The 21,790-nt window shown below is 43.2% G+C and overlaps 1 protein-coding gene across 2 annotated transcripts in view; it reads left to right on the forward strand.

The window, feature by feature from the left end:
- The first annotated feature begins 9,140 nt into the window (after window positions 1-9,140).
- The window catches only part of TBX18 (T-box transcription factor 18), a 30,937-nt gene continuing 18,287 nt past the window's right edge, over window positions 9,141-21,790 (forward strand). The window contains exons 1-4 of one of the 2 annotated variants that reach the window (XR_002890711.3): window positions 9,141-9,798; window positions 11,010-11,214; window positions 13,362-13,463; window positions 16,630-16,801. Coding sequence is in view for 1 of the 2 variants with exons in the window: in XM_007121156.4 (XP_007121218.1) it covers window positions 9,489-9,798; window positions 11,010-11,214; window positions 13,362-13,463; window positions 16,630-16,801 (789 nt within the window). In the remaining variant the exon portion in view is untranslated. The remainder of the gene's footprint in view (window positions 9,799-11,009; window positions 11,215-13,361; window positions 13,464-16,629; window positions 16,802-21,790) is intronic. The other variant, XM_007121156.4, reaches the window with a different exon arrangement.

The raw sequence follows: 21,790 nt of genomic DNA on the forward strand, positions 1-21,790 counted from the left end.
CCTCCAGACACTACCCGTTTCCCGCGGCCACCGGGCGCGGCGAATCCGCACGCACACGCACGCTCACGCATGCACACATGCGCACAGGCCGCGCACGTTGTGTCCGGGCTCTGCGGCGCAGCTGAGGCTCCCCAGGCAGGGTGGGGTGAGGTCTCCTGTGTCTGGGGACGTCTCTGAGAGTTTTGATGATCCTTATTTTTAGTTTCCCTCGGAGGAGCTAGCGCCGCGCCAGGCGAATGGTGCGCAGTGGCCGAGGCAGCGCGCCTTTCTCAGCCAGCGAGCAGAGGCGCAGGCGCGGCGCGGCGCGGGCGTCCGCTCTAATCAATAACCCTCAGCGGGCTCTGAACGGCAGGGGGCTGAGAGGCCTTTCCGAGAGAGCCGCCCCGGGAGATGATGTATTTATTCTTCGCACTTACTGTGCACTTAGCACCGAGAGGGCTGTTCTTTGCTCTTAGCAACAGAAACCTGCGGCTCCTCAGCCTTGACTCCCTGTGGCCGCTGAGCGCGAGTCCGCCCGGGGGCGCGGGATCTTAGGCTTGGTCTCTCCAACAGGTGGCGAGGGCCGGCGGCAACCGACCCGAACACCTTCCGCCCTGCCTGACCCATGTCTCCTGGGTGTCGCGGCCAGCCACCTCGCTCTGGAGAAGGGGGCGAGGACTCGGCGTGTGCACTGGGGAGTGAATATGCAGGCGGGCTCCGGACTCCAAGCAGTTACAGTGCTAACGCAGGAGCTTTCCAGGCCCCTCCCTTGATTTTCCGTAAAATAGGTTTAATTAATAGCTGAGACGAATCTCCTTTTCAAGTGACTTGAGCTGTCAAAGAAGCTCCTCTGGGATCCAGAGAAAGTTGGGGGTTGTTACTCCCTGCTCAACCCCCACCCCCGAGTTTGCCTTCCTGGTCCTCTTGACTTCACTCGCACACAACCCACTGGAGAAGTCTCAGTGATAAATTACGGAGTCGCTTAGGCGTGGCCATGCCTTTCTCCCCTAACATGTCCCTTCCTCGGATGACTCTGAACTCGGGGTGGAATCCGATTCCCGCTCGGATGCCCGTGGCCGAGCCTCGCTCACTCAAGCCAGGCGAGCCCAGCGGCTGCTGGAAAATCGCGGCTGCAGCGGGCGCGCGGCTTCAAGAGCGCTGCTTCCCGAAGCTGCCAGGATACTGATTTATGCTCCAGCCGCTCGCGAGAACTCCAACGCTTTGGCTGAGTTAATTTTTGTCAATTGTTCCTCATCACACTGAGATAGTTTGCAGCTTGAGGCGTGTTTTATTTATCACCCTGCACATTTGAAATACAGTCAGACATAAAAATAACTGACTCTGGGACTCTGGCGCAATACTGGAGCCGTCGGGGAATAATTTGGCTAACTGACTTGGACGTTTCACCTTCTAAACAGAAATGCAACTCTCAGTCAAACTGTAAATCAGATTGTCTTTGCAAATGGGAAAAAAAAGAAAGCCACGAAACCCAGGAGGGAACAAACAAAATGAAAGAAAACGCAGGTACTGACCAAAGCAAAACGAGTTTCAGACACCCAGACTGGATTTTAATTTTAGGCGTGGAACCTCATCGAGAATGTGAATTCGTAAATGTTTTACCAGTCGGATCTGCCTTGGGGTTTCTAGGGTACCCCTGGAAACTGGACTGATTTCTTTATTTCTTTTTACCGTTACTGCTGTTTTTGTTATTAAATAATATATGCTATCTTGGGGGGTCCCCTTGAAGAGCTCCAATTGTAAATGTTAACGAGAACCGTCTGGGCAGGACAGGGTGGGAGCTCTGGAAACGACCTAAGACTTGGAGAAGAAAAGCAGAAATTTCTTGGCACTTTCCATGTTCCCAAATTTCTGTGAATAAGCAGAAAAGAATCTGATAGTCTTTTCTGCGCCTCAGGCATTCTTCTCCCCCACCTGTCTGGAAGCCCCCAATAATGAAAGCTCGATATCTTACCGCCGCACATAGATCGAATGGTCTAAAGCCTGGGCAGGACTGGCCTTCAGTAAGGCAGGATCTGGAAAAGAGAAAACCCACTCAGGCGACCACTCAACAATTGATCACTTAGGGGAATTCAAAACGCAACCAAATAAAAGTTCTTCCAGGGTGGAGAGCATCTGCTATTATTTTTGCATTATTTCACACAACCCGCACCCCAGCAAGTAAATTTCATTCTAACAGCAAAGCGGAGATCAGGCACGAGCGTTTCCCTAGCTTCCACAAGGGGAATCTGAAGAAGGTTTTCTTGACGTGAACCCACAGCGACCTTAAATGTAGGCACCTGCCGCAGTCTCAGGGTATTAAACAAGTATATATTTGTTTAAACTTCTTTTTGACCAAGACCATTCACATAACATGCTTCTAACATTTCTCCAAATAAAATGGAACAGGAGACTGTGACTCTTAAGATCCACAAATTAAATTTAAAGATACCAAAGGGGGCTTCAGGTAGAAAGTTGGAGGGATTATTTTCAAATAACTTTGAAGGTTTAAGAGAAGATATCTTGGTAGTTGATAGTGCTTGGTATCCATACTGAAAATAAAATATTAAAATACGACTTCAAACAAAACGTTTCAAAGGCATTAAATAAAATAAAATTAAATCTAGTATTTTTGATGGGGAAAAAGCAAGTAGTTGGAAATTTTTCTCAAAAACAAATAATATTAGTGTGGTTTTGACATTTGTGTGATCCAATTCTTAATCTGGTGTTTTTTATATCGACCCCAAACTGGTTTTGCTCAGGCTGACATCTCTGCTTCTTCAGAGCTGGAACGCAGTAAATGCAGCATGCTCTGCTGACGGGCAACTCCTGTGTTGTGAGTAATCCTTTGCCAATAGATGGTCTGATGTCCTTTTCAGTGTAACCAACTGGGAAATTAAAAGAAAAATGTTTGCCTCTCCACATATTTATTTTTATTTGTTGTTTTTTCTTTATTTCTAACACATCCAGACGAGCTCTTTCTCTTAGAATCCCAAACCACAAATTTCTCCTAAAAACGTATATTTCAAAAATTAAATCTACAGGTGTAATACATACTGTGAACCCTATAAAATGCATTTACAACGCTGACTTAAAGAAAGAAATTTATAACTTTCATATGTACCTTCCTTTTGCAATAGGCAACTGCCATATGTTTCCGACTTCGATAATTCAGTTTTTCCTGGACATCTGTAGCAGGTAGTGAGTGCTTCTTAAAGTACATTTTATGTAATTTGAGAAGGAACCTGCACCAAAGAGTAAAGGTTAACAGAAAAAAGCACAAGTCTTTCTAGAAATGCTAGTTATTCAAAATTTACATCACCTATTGTGCTTGGCCTGGATAGCTTTTTTCCTCTCCCTCTTTCTTCTTGAGACTGAATTTGGAAATGCAGTGTTATATATGCTGAGAATTCTTTACAAGCAACATTTCCAAAATTTCTAAATGTTTTGGTAAAGATCCTTTTGTTATTACTGTTCTTTTGCTTGAAGATTCTATGTTGGCTCTTCCTGAAAACCCAGGTTGGAAGTGTATTCCAGTAAGATTATTTTATTTGAGACAAGTTTTAATATTTTTATATCAAAAATGGGGTAAACCTTAAACTCTTTCATTTTTCAGCTATCTTAATTGTTCATCTTACACTCGTTAAAGGATGGAAAAGTTTACACAATTAAAAATGAAAACAAAGCAAAACCAAAAGTAATGTAGAAAAGTCAAAGCTTGTTCTCAAATTTTTTGCCCATGTGTTTAAATTCAGGGTTCATTCTTAATACAATTTTTCAATAGCTCACTTCTTTTTGTGCAGTTCCAGGGCTAGCCTTAAATTAATCTGTTAAAAGTCTTTTCATTCAGCTGAAACTGAAATGCCTCATCTGTCAGTACAAAAATATGAATAAATTTCAGCCACATTCTTTATTGTTCGTACTTTCAGCAGATTATATAAATGCCCACAGAATTTTCACTGTTTAATAACTGTGGGTATCTACAGATGTGAAATAGGAGAACAGGGCCCAATTTACAGCCAATTAGAGGGTGTAATAATTTGTATAAAAAGCTAAACATTCTACCTAGTTATTGGAGCCTAAACAGGCACTCAGTTCCCCTTTCAATTCATTTAATTAAAACAGCAGACTCAAGAAAATATTTGTTTATGGGGAAAATAGCATTAAATATTTAATTCAAAGAATATGAAGCTGCATATCTTAAATATCAATTTAAAAATCATTTTATAAAGCATAAACTATTAAAATGCCCATTAACTATTTAGAGAATATTATTTAATTTCCCCATGCATTGTCTCAGTTTGATTTATGTCCAAATTGACCTGTTGCAATTCAGCAATGCCCATCTACCCATCTTTGGGTATCCATTTACATCTAAGTGTTAATTTCATTACCTCCTTGAAGCCAGCTTGTAATTTGGATCAGGTATTAGTGATAAAGACAAGTGTTTCCTTCTTGGACATTTCTGTTACTAACCCCTTACTGTAGTAGTGTCGTCGGAGGAGTGTAGGTCAATGAATGAGGAAGTGAAGGGGGCGGTTTTTCACGCACGGGGTGAAAAATAATTCCAGCATCGTCTGGAGGTAGAGCAGATACTGCTGGAAATTGGACATAAGTGGCGAAGCTCATTCGTCCAGCCGAGTGAGTTTTCTTCCCGATACATTACAGGTTCATTACGTCCTCACAGCCCCTCGACTTGGTGGGTCAGAGGCCTCACTTCTCCCTTCCTTTACCTTTCCCTGGAGAACTGTAAGTGGAGGGAGGGAGGGAGTAATGACGACAAGCTTACCATTAGAGTACACGCCTTTTGCTCTCTCCAAACAGCGCACCTCCCCTAAGCCTCACCGAGACATGAGCACTGATTGAAAAACCAGCACTAAAAGGAATCTCTCCGGACCCCAAACTGAGTTTGGGCTCTCGGGAGCCCAGAAGAGCATTTCGGTGGGCTACACGATTTCTTTGCTATCGAGACTAGGTCTCAGCTGATGAGAATACTTAAGAGACTTGTTGTTGGAGGAGGAGAATGGTAAACAATCGCCAACATGTGGGATAGTGCTGTGTGTGTGTGTGTGTGTGTGTGTGTGTGTGTGTGCAAATTCACGACAGAAGCGAGCCGCGAGGAATCGCGGTTCTGGATCGCTTTCTCCACGGGGCCTGGGTTTGCAGCTGCAGCGGGAGACCCGGCAGGAAGGAAGCCCTCGAGAGCGCAGCGGTCCAGCCCCCGGCAGACTGAATTTACTCCTGTAAATTACTCTTTGTAAACTTATACAGGTTATAATTTATTGTTTTTATTAACCCAGATCAGAGGGAGAGGCGAGAAGAAGAGCAGGGCAGATAATGAAGAGTGGAAGACGGTAAGGGAAGGAAGGGAGGAGAGAGGGAGCCCCAGCCAGCGAGTAAGGTGCTGCCTGGTGACTCGGCGGCTCTGACGTCCACGCCCCCAATTAGGATGTACCTTCTTCCCAAATTGTTACAAATTAAGGCAGCCAAATAAGCACCCCCCTTGGTGCTAGGATTGGGCCCTTGCTCACCCCCACTCTCCCGTCTATTTCTGTACTTCTCGCTAGGTTAATCTTCTAGCTAACAATAAAGTTGTTTTGTTTTGTTTTGTTTTTAGCGCATGGGAAGGAAGTCCGGATCCCGCCTGTTTGGAAACTTGGGGACCACCTGAAGCAACTCCCATTCAAGGGCCAAGAACAGACTCTCTTGTGTGCCAGGGCTCACCTCCTGTGTCATGTCTTGAGTGTGGGAAATTAATCGTAAGGGTTAGAAACTCTTATGGCCACCGTCAAGTGTAAAAGAAAAAAAAAAGTATGTCTATCTAGAGAATGAAATCCTAACGCATAGGATTTTTAAATTCAGAATTTAAAAAGAAGCAACTGTTTATAAATACAAGTAGCTACTGTCAGGTAAGTGGAAATAGCAAGCTCTCTCCAAACATATATGTTACACTATATATAGTGTGAACAGGCTCTAGGCTGAGAAAGCACAGCGGGAATCGACAGAATGCGTTTAAAAAAAAATCTTTCGGAAATGTCCAATTTTTAAATGCACAGAGAAAAATAAGGAAGAGGAACTGACTATGCTTTTCAACGCCCACCCCCCTCCCGCGATAGTTTTGCTAACCTGCTGCACACAGATTCCACTAGGTACCATTCGCAAGGCTCTTGTGTCCTTCTCTCTCTCCCCGCCCAAGTTCCTGAGAGAAGCCCACTCTGATAACGTTCTTCCCTGGATGACTCTTATTTGAAATAGAGCCGTGCTATTCTTGCCAGAGGCCTGACAGTTTAATTCAGCTTTAATCGTTTCCTTGACATAGCTCATACTGGGAACAGACACTTTCTCTCTTAAAGTGACGAGAGGCACATGCTCCCCGGTACACATGCCCACCCATGTTTACACCCTCGCAGGTGCACACACGCGCATCCACGCACATACAGGCACGTGCACGCGCGCACCCTGTCGAGTTTTTCTCCCGCCAGTTTGCGCCCTGTCCCCTCTTCCTTTGCTCTCTTGACTGGCAAAGTGCAAGGCCCTGGCTCGACTCTGGCACGCGCGTGCCACGCTTTTGAGAAAACGCCCGATTAGGGTGGTGGCTTCGCCAGCGCTTCGAAGGCCGCGACTCCGCCAGCCTGCCAAACCCGCCTTCCTTCCCTCAGGCTCCTGGAGAAGCTCGGCTTCCCCTCTCGGGAGCGAAGGTCGGGGGTGAGCTGAGGTCTGCGACCTTCTGCTTCGTGGGGTCGGGGGCAGCTGGTCCCGTTGGATCCCGGAGGCTGAGCCGGATTCCATGCGAGCCCAAGGTGGAGAGCGACGGTGCGGCTCTATCGCTGTGGTTCCCGAAGCCCAGCCTGGACTTGGACTAAGGAGACCAGAGCCTTGGTCCTGTCCCGGGCCCCCAGGGCACATCTGGATTATTTTTAAGGGCCACGTTCTATCTGACATAGTGGATGTGTGTGAGGCCCGGCTTTCCAGCTTGTCTGTGGGGCGCGAGTCCCCGCGCGTCCCGAGGGCTGCGCCCCTCGCTGCCCGGGGTAAAGGAGAAAGAAGCGGTGTAGGGATATAGGAGGACTTGAGGCCCTGCAGGCCCGTGTAGTCCCTTCTAAATCAGTTTTGAGCTGCGGGGCCTGTAAACGGACAAGAACCGTCTACAAAGGAGGCTTCGCGTCTGGAAAACCGCGATCGTCCCTGGTGGCCTGGGGTTTCTCCAGAGGAGCCGTTCCCCCGGCGTAGGCCTCAGGGCCCCGGCGACTCCACCCTTGGGCATCAGCGCCTCCACCTCTCCAAGTCCGCAAGGGCAGCTCGGAGGAGCCTCGGGTCGCTCCTCCTTGGGGCCACTGAAAGCCTGGGCGTGGAGCGGGGCGCTCGGTCCCCGCAGGCTGCGGATGCTGGCTTCAGATGCCCCGGCCGCGCGGAGCTCGGTGGGCAGCCTCCTGCCAGGTCTGCGGCCCTCCCTCCACAGCATCCCCCTCCTCACTCCCTGCCCCAGCCCTCCAGGCGGCCTCTTCGCTCTCCCGGGCTTGGGCCCGTCTTCGGGCAGGCTTCAGAAACCAGGTTTGCGCTTACTTTTAAGGCTGTACTACCCTCCTAGGACGCCGCGGAGTCTGGAGGTCCACCGAGGTCCGGACCGCTCCAGACCGTTCGCAAAGCCTTTTTTTTGCAAATGCAAAACACCTCCTCCTGGTTGAGTCTGGTTTTCAATCTTTTAAAAGAGGCCTCCTCTTCAGGTTGTTAGGGAGTCGTGTTTGACCCTGAGGCTGCCGGGCCCGCCGGGCGGCGCGTGCGGAGACGCCTCTGAGCACCGCCCGCTCTGGTTCCCGCTCTTCTGGTTTCCTTGGAGGAACTGCGAGTTCCCCCTGGAGCTACTGTAAAAAGATCGCAGTGGCGAAGCTACTGCCTGAATCACTGTACTGGAAACTAAGAGAGAAGTAAGAGATAATGGGGCAGCCAAGAGTGTGGGGGTTAAACAGAGCGAGGGAGAGAAAAAAAAACAAAAAACCCTCCATCCTTTGTCGTGTATTTTATACCAGATTTAAGAGTAATATCCATCATGAGTTTTATTCTACAAAGAGACTTGCTCTATATACATCACATCCATTAGTTTTGTTAATCCAGAGCAAAAGTCGAGTTGAAACTACAAAACAAACTGTACAGATACATGTTAAGTGTTATTCAATTAAAAAGAGGTTTTTTAAAAAATTGTTTTAAAGAAACATGTTGGCTCTTTAAAAGCCTGAGAAAAGAAGTAGCTAACTGGCAAAAACAGGGCAAACATGAAGTTACGTTAAATCACAGAGACATTTTCTAAAACTGCAATGGAAATTTTATTGCATCTTAAAACTTATTTCACTCTGCTAAGTGTTTAGGGGTCTTAAAGCTAAGTCCTTATCATTAACGACATAAAAATTAAAATACCAGGTTTAAATTAGCGATCAATGTTCGAAAGAAATGGGAGACTCTGGAAAGAGCGTGCTTTTTCTGACTGGTTCATATAAAGGACTGAGCAATAATGGGGTAAAATTTTGCTCTCCTAAATATAAAGGATTTAAGCGTATCTTGAATTCCCCCTCCCTCCCCAAGAAAAATCCACGGAGTGAAACAAGTAAGTCTAGTGCCACGCCCGGCGCAGAGTGGGTGTTACTAAATGCAGGAATGTGTCCCTGAGAAAAGACGGGCCTGGTGGCTGTGAATTCTCCCCACTCCTCAAAATGTTCTGAGTTGTAGCAATATTAAGTGGTAAGGGAATGGGACTGGAACTTAAGGTTTCTTGAAAGATTCTTGATATTCTAATGTGGTGATCATTTCGGTTTCAAGCCAGGAGACTCAGCCTTGCCAGGTCCCGGTGGGGAAAGCTGGAGACTCCAGGGCTGGACTGGCTGTGGGAGGCAGGGAGACTGACCCGGTTCAGGGCCCGGGCTGGCACTTCCAAGCCAGACGGCGGCGCTTTCCACTTTAGGTTTTTTGCGACCTTGTAAGGAAGTGGGCGCGGGCGGAGCGGAGTCGGCGCCTCCTGATTGGCTGGCCGTCTCGGTGATTGACAGGGCCCCGGACTCCGCCCCCGCCCCTTTATTGACACTAATGAGCAAGTTCTTCCCACCGCTCTCCTGCCTGGAAGTGCTGACAGATCAAGGCAACAAATTTCAATTACAATCCCTAATTTGTGTCCGCAGAGTGTTTTTTACCCATGTTAGTCCTCTCTGGCGCATCAGTCGAGGCAGATCTTGGAGCTGCAGGAAGAGGTGGAGGGGGTGGGAGCGAAAGAGTCCATCTCTGAGAGAGCGCGCGAGAGACCGAGGGAAGGAAACTTGGCGGGCGCGTCGCTGGTTCCTGGGATCCCAACACAAGCGCGAGAGAGGAAACGCCAAATTTGTTTTTGCCCGGGCGGGGAAGAGGGCAGATCTGGGCCTGCGGGAGGCCCCGAGAGTCGTTCAGATTTTGGTGGGGGAAGGAGAGCGAGTGTGTGCGTGTGCCTGCGCGTGTGTATATGAGCGAGGGGCGGGCGCCGGGCGGCGGGGATGGCCGAGAAGCGGAGGGGCTCGCCGTGCAGCATGCTAAGCCTTAAGGCGCACGCCTTCTCCGTGGAGGCACTGATCGGCGCCGAGAAGCAGCAACAGCTTCAGAAGAAGAGGAGAAAGCTGGGAGCGGAGGAGGCGGCCGGGGCCTTAGATGACGGAGGCTGCAGCCGCGGCGGCGGCGGCGCCGGAGAAAAGGGCTCCTCTGAGGGAGACGAAGGCACTGCGCTCTCGCCGCCGGCTGGGGCGGCATCCGGGCCCATCCGGAGCTGCGCAGACCTGGAGCGGAGCTGCGGCTCCCGCGGAGCCGCGGGTGAGTCGGCCCCTTCCCGCCTAACTTCTTCCTTAGACGTCCTCTCCCGGTCCCGCGGGCCAGTACCGCCGCGGAGAACCTGAACTACTGCTAGTTGTGGGCGTGCGCGCGGTGTCCCTGTGCGCCCGGGGCAACTCAGCCATCAGCGCGCTAGCCTGGGTGTCGGGGCGCAAAGCTCGCGCTGCCCTGGACGCTCTCGCCGCGCAACTCGGGTCACCCTCCAGACAGAAAAATACCGCTTTCAGCCTGGTTTCTCAGGCTGCTGCTGCCGCCGCCGCCCACTCACGCCGCGCCCTCAGCAGCTGCAGTTTGCGGCGCTCGGCGGTGCAGATCTGTGCTTTCCGCATCTGCCTCCCTTGGGCTTTCAGCCCCTGGGTGCTCTTTTTTCTTTCCTAACTTTTAAAAGCATGGGAGTGGGGGTAGCGACGGCATATCCCTACCCCCCGAAACCGAAACGAATGCCTAAAAGGTTTGGGCAAACCAGGAAGAGGGCGGTGTATTTGCAAACGTGGTTTCCAGAGGGGTAGCTGAGCGGTTCCCTTGCCTTCCTCTCTTGATTCCCGCTGCCAAGGCCGACGGCGATCGTGGGCTTGTTTTTCGTGCTCTTCTCTTCCCGCTGCTGCTTTGCTAAGAAGCTCCGGGCGGCTGGGGAGTTTGGCGAGAGCGGTGTTTGAAGAGCTTTCTAGAGGATGCCTCCGGCCGGGCCCGGAGCAAGGCGCCTCGGACGCCTATTGCGAAGGGAGGCCCAAACGCTTGGGACCAGGAGCCGGGGCGCCAGGCGCTTTTGCTCCGTCCTCTCCATGGCACGGGGTGTGTCGGGGCCTGCACTGCGGACCTGGACTCGGGAACCCATCTCGGGCTCCGTTGGGCATGCATCCCAGACTCCGGCTGCGGCACAAAACTTATTTTGGGGCCTTGACCGGGCGGAAGCAGGGAGGGTGGGGTGGACGCTGGCCGCACGCCTCTGCGGGACTTGAGACTTGGGGGCCGAGAGGGCCCTACTTGAGCGTCGAGTGTCCGTCCCTTTGGCTGGCGGAGCGCGTATTTACCCACCCATGGGCCTGTTTGTTGTAAGGGCCGGATGGCAAGAAAGCTTCCCCTTTCCTCGCGGTCCTTTTCCTCTCCCCAGCCGCCCTCGGGGGTTCATCTCCCCACCAGGCTTCCCATTTCGAGCCCTCACCGGTTACCCCTCTCTGCCCTTTGCTGCCCAGGCGGCTGTGAGGACGGCTTCCTGCAGGGCGCTTCCCCACTGGCATCCCCAGGAGACTCCCCGAAGGGGTCCCCGGTGTCCGCCCTGGCCCGGCCCGGGACCCCGCTGCCCTCGCCGCAGGCCCCGCGGGTGGATCTGCAGGGAGCTGAGCTCTGGAAGCGCTTTCACGAGATCGGCACGGAGATGATCATCACCAAGGCCGGCAGGTAAAGGTCAGGCTGGCGCGAACGGCCCCGGCTCTGGCCTCACCCCACCTCTTGGTGGGTTGGGAAGAAGTACCTGCCAGAGCGGTGGGGTCTCTCGTTAGCAGTTTCTGCAGACAAGGTCCTGGGTAGTGGTTCATTTTTGAGACTGGCTTTGCCTACCTAACCCGGAGTGCAGTCGGCCGGCCAGGGGCACAGCCCGGCTGTCCTCTCGTTGGATGCTAAGGAGAAAATCGCTGTCGCCGCGGAGGCGGTAACGGTTACTGTTGATAATCCGCATGCAGGGTAGTTACAGATTCGTGATCATACTTAATATCTGTTCCGGCATTTATTTAGGCTTTAGTTATGTTTCTGAAATTAAGGAACAGATTATCCACCCCTCCCCCCGTTTTTAAAAAAACGCAGTTCGAAACTTCCAGTTGGTTCTTTATCAAAAGATTTGCTGGCAGTATGAAAATGTGATGTGTTATGCTATTTTGATATTAGATTAGGATGAAAATTAGTGGAATCACCAGTAATACATGCTTAATCCCTGCAAAAACAATTGCTCCGATTTTTAAAAAACATTCTTTTTATAGATTCACAGTTACGTGATTACTTTTTTTTCTAAATGAAATCCAACAAATTAGCCTAAATTTGCTGAGGAATACCAAAAAAATTTGTAAGTTATATCTATTTTTTTGAAAGTGTGAAATTTGCACATCCGTCAGTTAGTAAAATAAATTGATTTGTTGCACAGATATGTTAATGTGAGGGAGGGACAGAAATGTTTGCGTTTTAAAGTTTTCAGTTCATTTAGTGCAGTGAAATCGGTGAATACTATCTTCCTTAAAAGAAACTTTAAAAAGCACACACAACTCTTTCAGGGAGTACACATGGCAAAAACCTGGATAGCATAAAAGTATCCAAACTTATTAGAAATTACAAAAACATATTTTATTGAATCCATATGCTACCTTCTACATTTTCACAGAGCTTTTTATTAATGATCCAAATTCAGTCTTCAACAACACAAAGCAACAGTTGTCTTATAAAGGATGTAGTTAAAGACCTTTACTCTTTATCTTACAGGTGCACTGAAATAACACTAAAACAGCCAGCATATTAAACTGTTCTCATGCCTAGTTAGGAATAATGGACTTTCTTTTCTCTGGAAGTGGTATTTAATGGCTTTATTGTTATAGGAAACATTTCTGGTAAATAACAGTACTAATATTTGTGTTATAAGGTTAAATTAGCAAAAATTAGATTAACCGGAAGGGTCCTAGACATAAATCATTAGATGAAAGTTGTTTTATTTTAAAAAGAGAACTGCTTTATTTGTTTTTTTATGTACAATAATTTGCTGTTGTATTCCTTGCTTCTGTGCCCTTTTTAAAAGATAGGTGCGTTTATTTTAGCATCTCCTTTTATATGCATCTCTGGGAAGCCAAGAGAAATGTGGATTTTCATTTGTTTTAATTAGCAAAGTTTTGAGTAGGTGTGGTTAAATAAGAAAGTATTTTCAGGGTATGGTGGGGGAAGGAATGATTTGGTAAATATACATTGTGTTTAGTTTCTGCTTTCAATAAAGAAGTTTTACTATACCTTTCAAATTTAGAGCAACTTTTGCACTTCACCTTTACCATGCTGCAGACAGGAAGTCCTGTCTCAATAAAGAACATATTGTTTGGTTATGGCATGGCACATCGGCTCCTTGTGCTTTTTTTTATAACCCTTTTAAAATTTCACATTATAATATATTTTATCACTTTTAGAAATTCAAATTTTCTATTTCTACCATTTGGAACACTTTATTATTTGTATTGTTAAAGTTAATCTGCTTACCGATTTTTGTTTAAAAAATAACGTGCTTTCTGTGCCATTATTTCTTCAGTGTACTTTTTTTTTTTTTTTTTTGCTTTTAGCTATACTGACATTTCAGTAAACATGGAATGCAAGTACAGGGTACAACAAATTACATTTAAATGACTCAGTTTTGATATGTCCTGTGTTCAGATTCTTTGAATTACATTACCAAAGTGAATGTTATAAGTTTTTCCATGTGAAAAATACAGATTCGAGAGTTTTCTTTGCTTTTTTATTCTCCAAGCGTAATCATAAACAAAAACAGAACCCAAACCGTCTTTCCTCCCCTCCCTTATACATAGGCGCATGTTTCCAGCAATGAGAGTGAAGATATCAGGATTAGATCCTCACCAGCAATATTACATTGCCATGGATATTGTGCCCGTGGACAACAAAAGATACAGGTACAGTGATCAGATGGGTACAGAGGATAAGAAAACGCTGGGATTTTACAGGATACGCCTATTTAATCTGTGCTGATTATGATATTTGTTTCCAGAAGCCTGTAGAATTATCAGATCCATAATCCAAACCCTGTCACTTCCAGTAGTCTAGATGGTGCCTTCTCTTGCAATAAATGTGAAAAAAAAATTTTGTTTTGCTTTTAGTAGATACAGAAATGTCTTTAAGTGTTGAGGAATTTTAATAAGGGGTCAGTTTAGTGTTGCTAAACTAAATGTGACTTTAATGTTGATTCACATTTTGATTAGGATTTTGAGACGAAATGTTGAGTCAAGTTTGTAGATATACATAATAGTTAACAAATTGTTTCATTTTCTTCGTGATTTTTTGGACATTTAAATAAATTCACTTTATTGTGTTACATACAAAATCATAACTTCACAGGCTTTTTTCTCTTTAATTTGAGAAAATTATTGAAGATTTTTTACAATCTAGAAAAAAAAAATCTCAATTCATTACTATATTAAGACATCTTTAAGCTGGCAATGAATTTGTTACCTTACTGTTGTTTTTTTGGTTGGTAGTTAACACAGTAAGTTTTAAAAAGTTTTGTAGTGTTTGGATTTTGAGGGAATATATTTATCTATATATCAAGTAAAGTTGGAAAACATACTTTCTTCAGTATCAAACCAACCTTTGCTTTTCCTTCTGCAAGCAAGCAAATCAACAGTCGTCAATGGCAATTCTTTTTATTTTCCTGAGGAGCTGAACTGATTCACTTTGTTATAAAGCAGAAACTAACACACCATTGTAAAGCAATTATACTCCAATAAAGATGTTAAAAAAATGCTAACATTTAAAAAAGGAAATTCTGAGTGGAAAATTGGAAGATGCTGCTTTAAATTTCTTTGTTTCTGTCTTTTAAATAAACAGCTAGAGCATTTAGTAAGTTTTTAAATGAAATCAGATTTGGTTTTTATTACTCTTTAAGATTTAGGGAGTTGCTTTTTTGAAACAGGTTTATGGTGTCAAAAGTGTACAATTTTAATTAGTACAGGCACATGTGGAATACTAAAAATATGGGTAATAAAAAAGGACACTTATTATTTGTGTTTTGTGTATAAGTTGTATCCCTTATTTTAATTAAATAATTCATTAGGGAGCTTTGCTAAAATTATCTACTACATGATAGAAGCTAGAAGGCATTGAAATTTATTCTTTAAGTATACTTGGTTTAAAATCCATATTCTAATTTGGGTTTTACGCTTAGGAAGACAATGTAATTCTAATGAGCTTAGAAATTATTCCTTTTTCTTCTAAGTTTGTCTTCTATTTCTTTCTCCAAATCTCTTCCGTATATTTTCGATGGTTTATTTTACTTAACTGATCCTTATTATTCACACATAAAGCAAGAAAAATTTCAAGTATTAGTATTAAGATGCTATATTATAAAAGATCAAATTATAAAACATAAATTTGCTTTCACTTATATTGCTTCTCAAGAAAAAAATTGTTTTTAGCATTTGTGTTGAGAATGTTTCACATTCTCATTCACATACATGTAACATGTAGCATTTATTCTCTTAGTGGGTGTGGATTTTTGAGCTATTCAATATGCATACTTTCTCAAGGTTTTGACAGAGCATATTACTCTATTTATTTTGGCAATAGCTCTTTATCCATTGTGCTGCTTTTCTTGAATTTCTAAGATTTGCATTTTATTTTCCGACTTTTTCAACAATGGTAGAAACATATATTTTTGGCTTATTCTCTGCTATCAAAGAGTGGTATTTGGTGAAATGAAAAATGATTGTGATTTATCAGAATGTAAAAATAATATTCACAAAAGGCCATGCACTTATGAGCTTATTTATTGAAATTGCACTATATCAATTAAGGGGAATTGTTTGTATTATTATTCTTAATTTTGTGATAATGTATTTTTTCCCAAGAAAAGGAATTAAAGAATAGAAGGCATATTGAACTCAAAAGAGAATGAAATGTGTGACCATATTGAAACAGTGAGCCTCACCAGAGATATTATGAAAATGTTTCATGCTATTTTAAAAAGAAATTTGCTTATATACTGGTAGAATTCTCTGAGACTATTGTAAATTGTTGCTTTAAATTGTATGCCATATTTTAAAACAAATGGAAGAAAACATCCAAGTATATAATTTCATTTTCTACCCTTTTCTAAGTCAATCATCGATACACTAGTTTCTAGTTTTTGAATTAGTGTATTTTAAATTAACATTAATAAATGATGGTCTGAATATAAGATTAAACATTATTGTCTTATATACTACTTGAAACATTGTTATTTAAATGATTATTTTTACCGAGTCAATATAGTTGACATACACAAACAAATAGAATAAGATGTTTTGTCTCTTAGTTAGAAAGGTAATGTTAATTAGATATATCATAATTTTTAAAGTTTGATGTGTATTTTAATTAGTGGTATAAAAAAATTTAAAGAATTTTCTTACAATAGTCAAAAAAAGAGAAATATAGGAGATAAAGGCCTATGTTTTATGATTTTACAAACTTTTAAAATTAAACGGAATATCCTCAGTTTATAGTGTAATAGAGTTAGAAAAAATAATTATAAATGATAATAGATGGAAGTTTTTTCCCTATGAAAATAAATTTACTGAAAGTTCTGCCAATTTCCCCTTGCCTTTCTACCATCTATGTCATCAGTTTGAACATAAGCCTAATATGGGAAGTGATAAAGAAAGTGGGACACTTTAAGATATAACTCTCAAGTATTTTTGAGATTTCCTTAAAAGGGAGATTGACAACTTAGTTTCATCATGTCAACTGAACATCCAGATGAAAAATGGAAAACATCAGAATACAGACAGAATGTCTAATGTGTTTAAGTGTGATTCATCCAAATTAAAATACTTGCATTTATGGTGGGAATAGTGTGCATATTTTTCACTAAATCCTTAACATACCACTTTGAGTGGTCAGTAGGTTATCACTGCTTCAGAGAGTTTTTAAAAAGTGCTTGAATTCTTATTTTATATGCATTGAATGTAAAGAGCAAATTGTCGAATTTTAGATTTTTTAAAGGGTGCACATTTTGTCTGAGTCTACTGAGTTGGAAATTCCAAGAAAGCAACAATTCACAAAATGAGCCTTGTCATTGCCTTCTAGGTATGTTTACCACAGCTCTAAATGGATGGTGGCGGGCAACGCTGATTCCCCTGTGCCACCCCGGGTGTACATTCATCCGGACTCGCCTGCCTCAGGGGAGACTTGGATGAGACAAGTGATCAGTTTCGACAAGCTGAAGCTCACCAACAACGAACTGGATGACCAAGGCCACGTGAGTACATGGCCTCCCTAATTTGCCTCCACTGGATGGCGTGGGCTGTATCTGTACTGTGCCTGCCTGAAGGAAATGAACTTTTCTAAGATCATGAAATTCCTCTCCTGGTTGACTAGCCTGTGCACAGTCTGTGCAAAATCTAGGTTATAGTTGCATCAGAGATTATGCCTGTGGCCGGAGTATTCTATGAAGCATTTAATAGGGAAAACTAGATATTGCATTTGTATTGGAATGAAAGAACCTCAGGCAGCCATTTTTAGCCAAAACATTTGTTTGAAATCCCATGAGGTGCCAATTATTATACTCTGAATATGAATTCTTGGCAGTTGGGTGAACAGTGATAATGATTTATTGTGTCCTGCCTGCATCCAGTTCTTTCTCCAGCTGAAGCTCATGCTTCTCAATAATGGCCCAGGCTTATGCTGTTTGCGTGTTCCACCTGCAAGCTCCCAATTGTTTTGTAATGACATCTAAGGTGTCAAATACATTGTAATAATTCCTTTTCGTCTTAAAACTGCTGAAAAATGATATATATGCTAAAGCCAGCCATTTCAATAATATAGTCATTTTTAACACCTTATTAATTTTTACACAGTATTGTTCCTAGGCAAGACTATCCTTATTATTTTAATAAATAAGTAACTCTGGATACATGCTGATTTCCACTCAATGCTAGCATTTCTATTAGGTTTCTGTTATTTGAGAGGGTCTTGACTGAAGCAGGATTGAAATGCCTTTTTAAGAGCATATATGGTACATAAAAGTAATAACTAGTTCATTTCTCAAAGGGGTGACATGAAGATAGCATATTTATGCGCCAATCTTTGCAAACAAAAATGCAAACTGTCATAAGCTAGTAATACAGCGATGACAGGATGTGATTTGTAAGTTGCTAGATAATATCTTAAGCAAATTGACCTTAATGAAGACATTCAAGTACAAATTTCATTGTGGTACAGATGCAGCATCTGGATTTTTAAGACTCGTCTCTCTCAAACTGCCAGTACTTTTGTTTATTTGTTGCCTTTCATATTCTAAACCAGAATCAGAAAAGTAACAGTGTACAGTTTATTTCTGAATTCCACTTCATGCCCTGTACTTTAGTGCATTACTTTGCTTCTCTTCTTTTTTTTCTGTATATACACAGTCAGGTTGTAACAGTTAATTTTCATTTGATTTCAATGAAAGAACACTAGTTTCTTCTGTCTCATTGAGGGAGCCAACTGTGAAATTTTGCCAGTGCATCCATTGAGGAGTCTTTAATTTTTTTACAGTAAAAATTTTAAAAATAAATGGCACTAAGTGTTACCTGTTTTCAAAGCTTAAACATACCCTGCTTTTCTGAGTTCTATAGTTTGAGAATATATCTTTTAAAGAGATAAGTGGGACTAAAAGCTATACACTGTCATATATAAGGGACAAACTCCTTTAAATAATTTAAATAAATATAGTCATTCTATAATTCAAATTCTTTCAGATCAAATTACTGGCTTTATATCTAATATCTACCATATCTACAAAATTAGATATAGATCTAGTAATTTATCCATCTATCTGATTTTAACTTCATAATTTCACTAGACTTTATTTAAAACAGCTTTCTCTAGAGAAACAGAACCAGTAGACTGTATAGATATAATTATAGATATATAGATAGATAGAGACAGAGATAGAGGAGGGATTTATTTTAGGGAACTGGCTCACACAATTGTGGTGGCTGGTAAGTGTGAAATTTGCAGGGTGGGTGGGCAGGCTGAAGACCCAGGGAAGAGCTGATATTGCAGCTTGAGCCTCGAGGCAGTTTGGAAGCAGAATTTCCTCTTCCTCAGGGGACCTCCACCTTTTTTCTCTTAAGTCTTTCAACTGATTGGGTAAGGCCCACCCACATTATGGAGGTTATGCGCTTTACTCTACTGATTTAAATGTTAATCTCAACTGAAAAGGACCTTCACAACGAAATCAAGACTGGTGTTTGGCCAAACATCTGGGTACCATGGTCTAGCCAAGTTGACACTTAACGTTAATTATCACACAGCATTTGTTTAAAATACAAAGGAATAGATTGCAACTTGAGCCACAATTGTTTATACCTAAATAATTATAACATTTCACTCTTAAAAAAAATAAAAACATAGCAGAAAACAGACAAAATCTATAGAAGTGTGCCATCTTCCAGTAAAATTCTTTTAAGGTTGTGACAGTATGTAATACTTTAATAAAGGAAAGTAATTAGTGTGCACAGGGAATAGGGAGAGAATAATATGTACCTGTGCATTTTGGAAGCAAGGAAAATTGCCTTTGCAAATAGTAAAAATGTACCTATTGCTTGATATTAGAGGAGAAGGTAGGAGGGAAAATGCTCTTTTCTGTTCTTTATTTAAAAACAAAATTTTGAAGACTTTGTAAAATGTAGTAAGAGATAAGAAGCCACAGTCTCTGCCTTCAGTGATCTTCTAGCCTAGATGGGGAGAGAAGACAGGCACACAGGTGATCGTGATGTCAGCGCAGAGCAGTGCAGCTGCCACATTGTTCCAGCCAGGAGAAACTGGGAAGGCTCTGTGAAGAAGGTGTCTGTTGTGTTTCTTTGCTCAGTTTGATGACCCTAAATAAGGTTAGATTAGAGATTAGGAAGTCATTTCTTATTCTGTTGCTGATGTGATTCAGCGTCTGAGAAGACAGCAGTACCATTGTGATGGGGCTAATTCAGCAGTCCCTTTCCTGATGCAGAGACCTCTCAGGGACTCTCACCTCTCTGCCCTCATACAGTTGAGCCTCCCCACCCCCCAATTCTAAAGGAAGTGACACTAATCTCTAACCAATTGAGCTGTAGATTCAAATGCGAGGTAATTTTCTAATTTGCTTTCTCAATTAGTTTCCTACTTTTTGTCCTCTCAGTTCCCAGTTTTATTCTGCTAAAGATGTACAAGTGTTCAGCATGGTGACTTGAGAACTCCATGTAGACCTGGGACTTTTATTAAGCACAGAGAGATTGGAGGGAGCAAATTGTCACGGGGCTGTGAGTGGACCTAAGGCTGCACAAAACATGAGATTGTGTGCCATTGTGATTTTCCCCAAAGTGATTTTTCATCTTTCCAAACACCAAGAATTGTTTAGAGAGGAATACTGGTGAGAATCTAGAGATGTAGAGATGTCCCACCATTCCACAGCTAATCTTTTTGTTTTGTTTTGTTTAGCATGTCAACTTTTTATTAAAGTTAAGAAAAATTAATCTTATAATTTTTAGGACGACACATGTATGTCTTTTTTTTTAACATCTTTATTGGAGTATAATTGCTTTACAATGTTGTGTTAGTTTCTGCTGTATAACAAAGTGAATCAGCTATACATACACATATGTCCCCATATCCCCTCCCTCTTGCGTCTCCCTCCCACCCTCCCTATCCCACCCCTCTAGGTGGTCACAAAGCACCGAGCTGATCTCCCTGTGCTATGTGGCTGCTTCCCTACGTCTGCGTCTTTATTCCTGTCCTGCCCCTAGGTTCTTCAGACCATTTTTATTTTTTTTTTTAGATTCCATATATATGTGTTAACATACGGTATTTGTTTTTCTCTTTCTGACTTACTTCACTCTCTACAGCTAATCTTGAATGTTGTGAAGACTTTATAATCCCCACTTGCCCTTTGGGGAGACCATAGTCAGCTTTGTCTTGGATTGTATTCAAACCAAGACTGGTCCTTGGATTACCTGGGGGCAGATGGTCAGCATGCTTGGGTGGGGTATTTCCTTCTCATCATGTGCATGTTTCATTTGGAATTTGCTGTCTGGAGGGAAAAATTTAGGTGAACATTTCCCTGCAGAATTAGAAGACATTTAACAGATGATGGTGCACCTTAAACCAGGGCAGGACTTGTACCCACAGTGCTGGTGTACTTTGGAAGGAAGCACAGTCAGGGATCCACAGCCAAGAAACTTGTCGGAGGGTCTGTTCTTCCGGCTGCTGAGGATTCACTGATACAGTCACCCTAGCTCTGAGTTTGTCCTCACCCTCTTCCCATTTCTGCTCGAGAATCAGATGGGGAAGCAAGAGGTCACAGGGGAGATTGCTAGATCTCCCTGATGGAAGGAACTTGCCATGGCTTAGAGGTCTAAGGTTCATGAGCAGAAAACTTTGACTCTCCGGGCCTTGGTTCTCTCATGGGTTATACTGGAACCAGAGAATTTTGAGTGACTCAAATGAGCTGATGAATTTGAAAGTCCATATTTGTAAGGAGTGCTTCATACACAACGTCACACTTGAAACAAAACCCAGGCCACTTTGCTATGGAGCTTGCGACCCTGTGTAACTACCCTGACCCCTACGATTGAAAGCAAGTCCGCATCTGGTATCACCAAAAATGCAGGGAGCCAGGTTTTTGTTATCTGCTCCTTCTTGGTCCTTTGCTTGACTTGTTCCAACACTGGCATTTAGGTCATGTAGAAAATTTCCAGAGTCAGCAGGTAGTGTTTCCCTATTGAGCTGTTTTGTAAGGGACAGCTGGTGTATCTGTCAAACTACAGGCACTTTAGGCCCATCAGATCAGAAATACGTAACATCGTGCTTGTTTTCACTCAAACCTTGTATCTTTAACGTGGGAAAAAACTGTATTAACCTTCACATGGGAAAGCACCCCGTGTTTATGGACAGAAGTCCATGTGACTATCTATGCTACTAGGTAATGCCCCAAAGAAAAAAAACATCGTCCATCTGAACAGAACAGAGAGCATGGAACATGGAGATCAGATATAATTATTTGAGTTGCAGAAATGGGCATTATCATTGTGGTCTCCTTGTTTATAATGCCAGTGGCTCTCCTCGTTCTACTTGTTCTATTAAATAAGCAAAATATTCTTGATGAATGGATAAAGAAGATGTGGCACATATATACAATGGAATATTACTCAGCCATAAAAAGAAACGAAATTGAGTTATTTGTAGTGAGGTGGATAGACCTAGAGTCTGTCATACAGAGTGAAGTAAGTCAGAA

Source organism: Physeter macrocephalus, chromosome 10 (assembly GCF_002837175.3).
Source record: "Physeter macrocephalus isolate SW-GA chromosome 10, ASM283717v5, whole genome shotgun sequence".
NCBI classification, from domain to species: Eukaryota; Metazoa; Chordata; class Mammalia; order Artiodactyla; family Physeteridae; genus Physeter; species Physeter macrocephalus.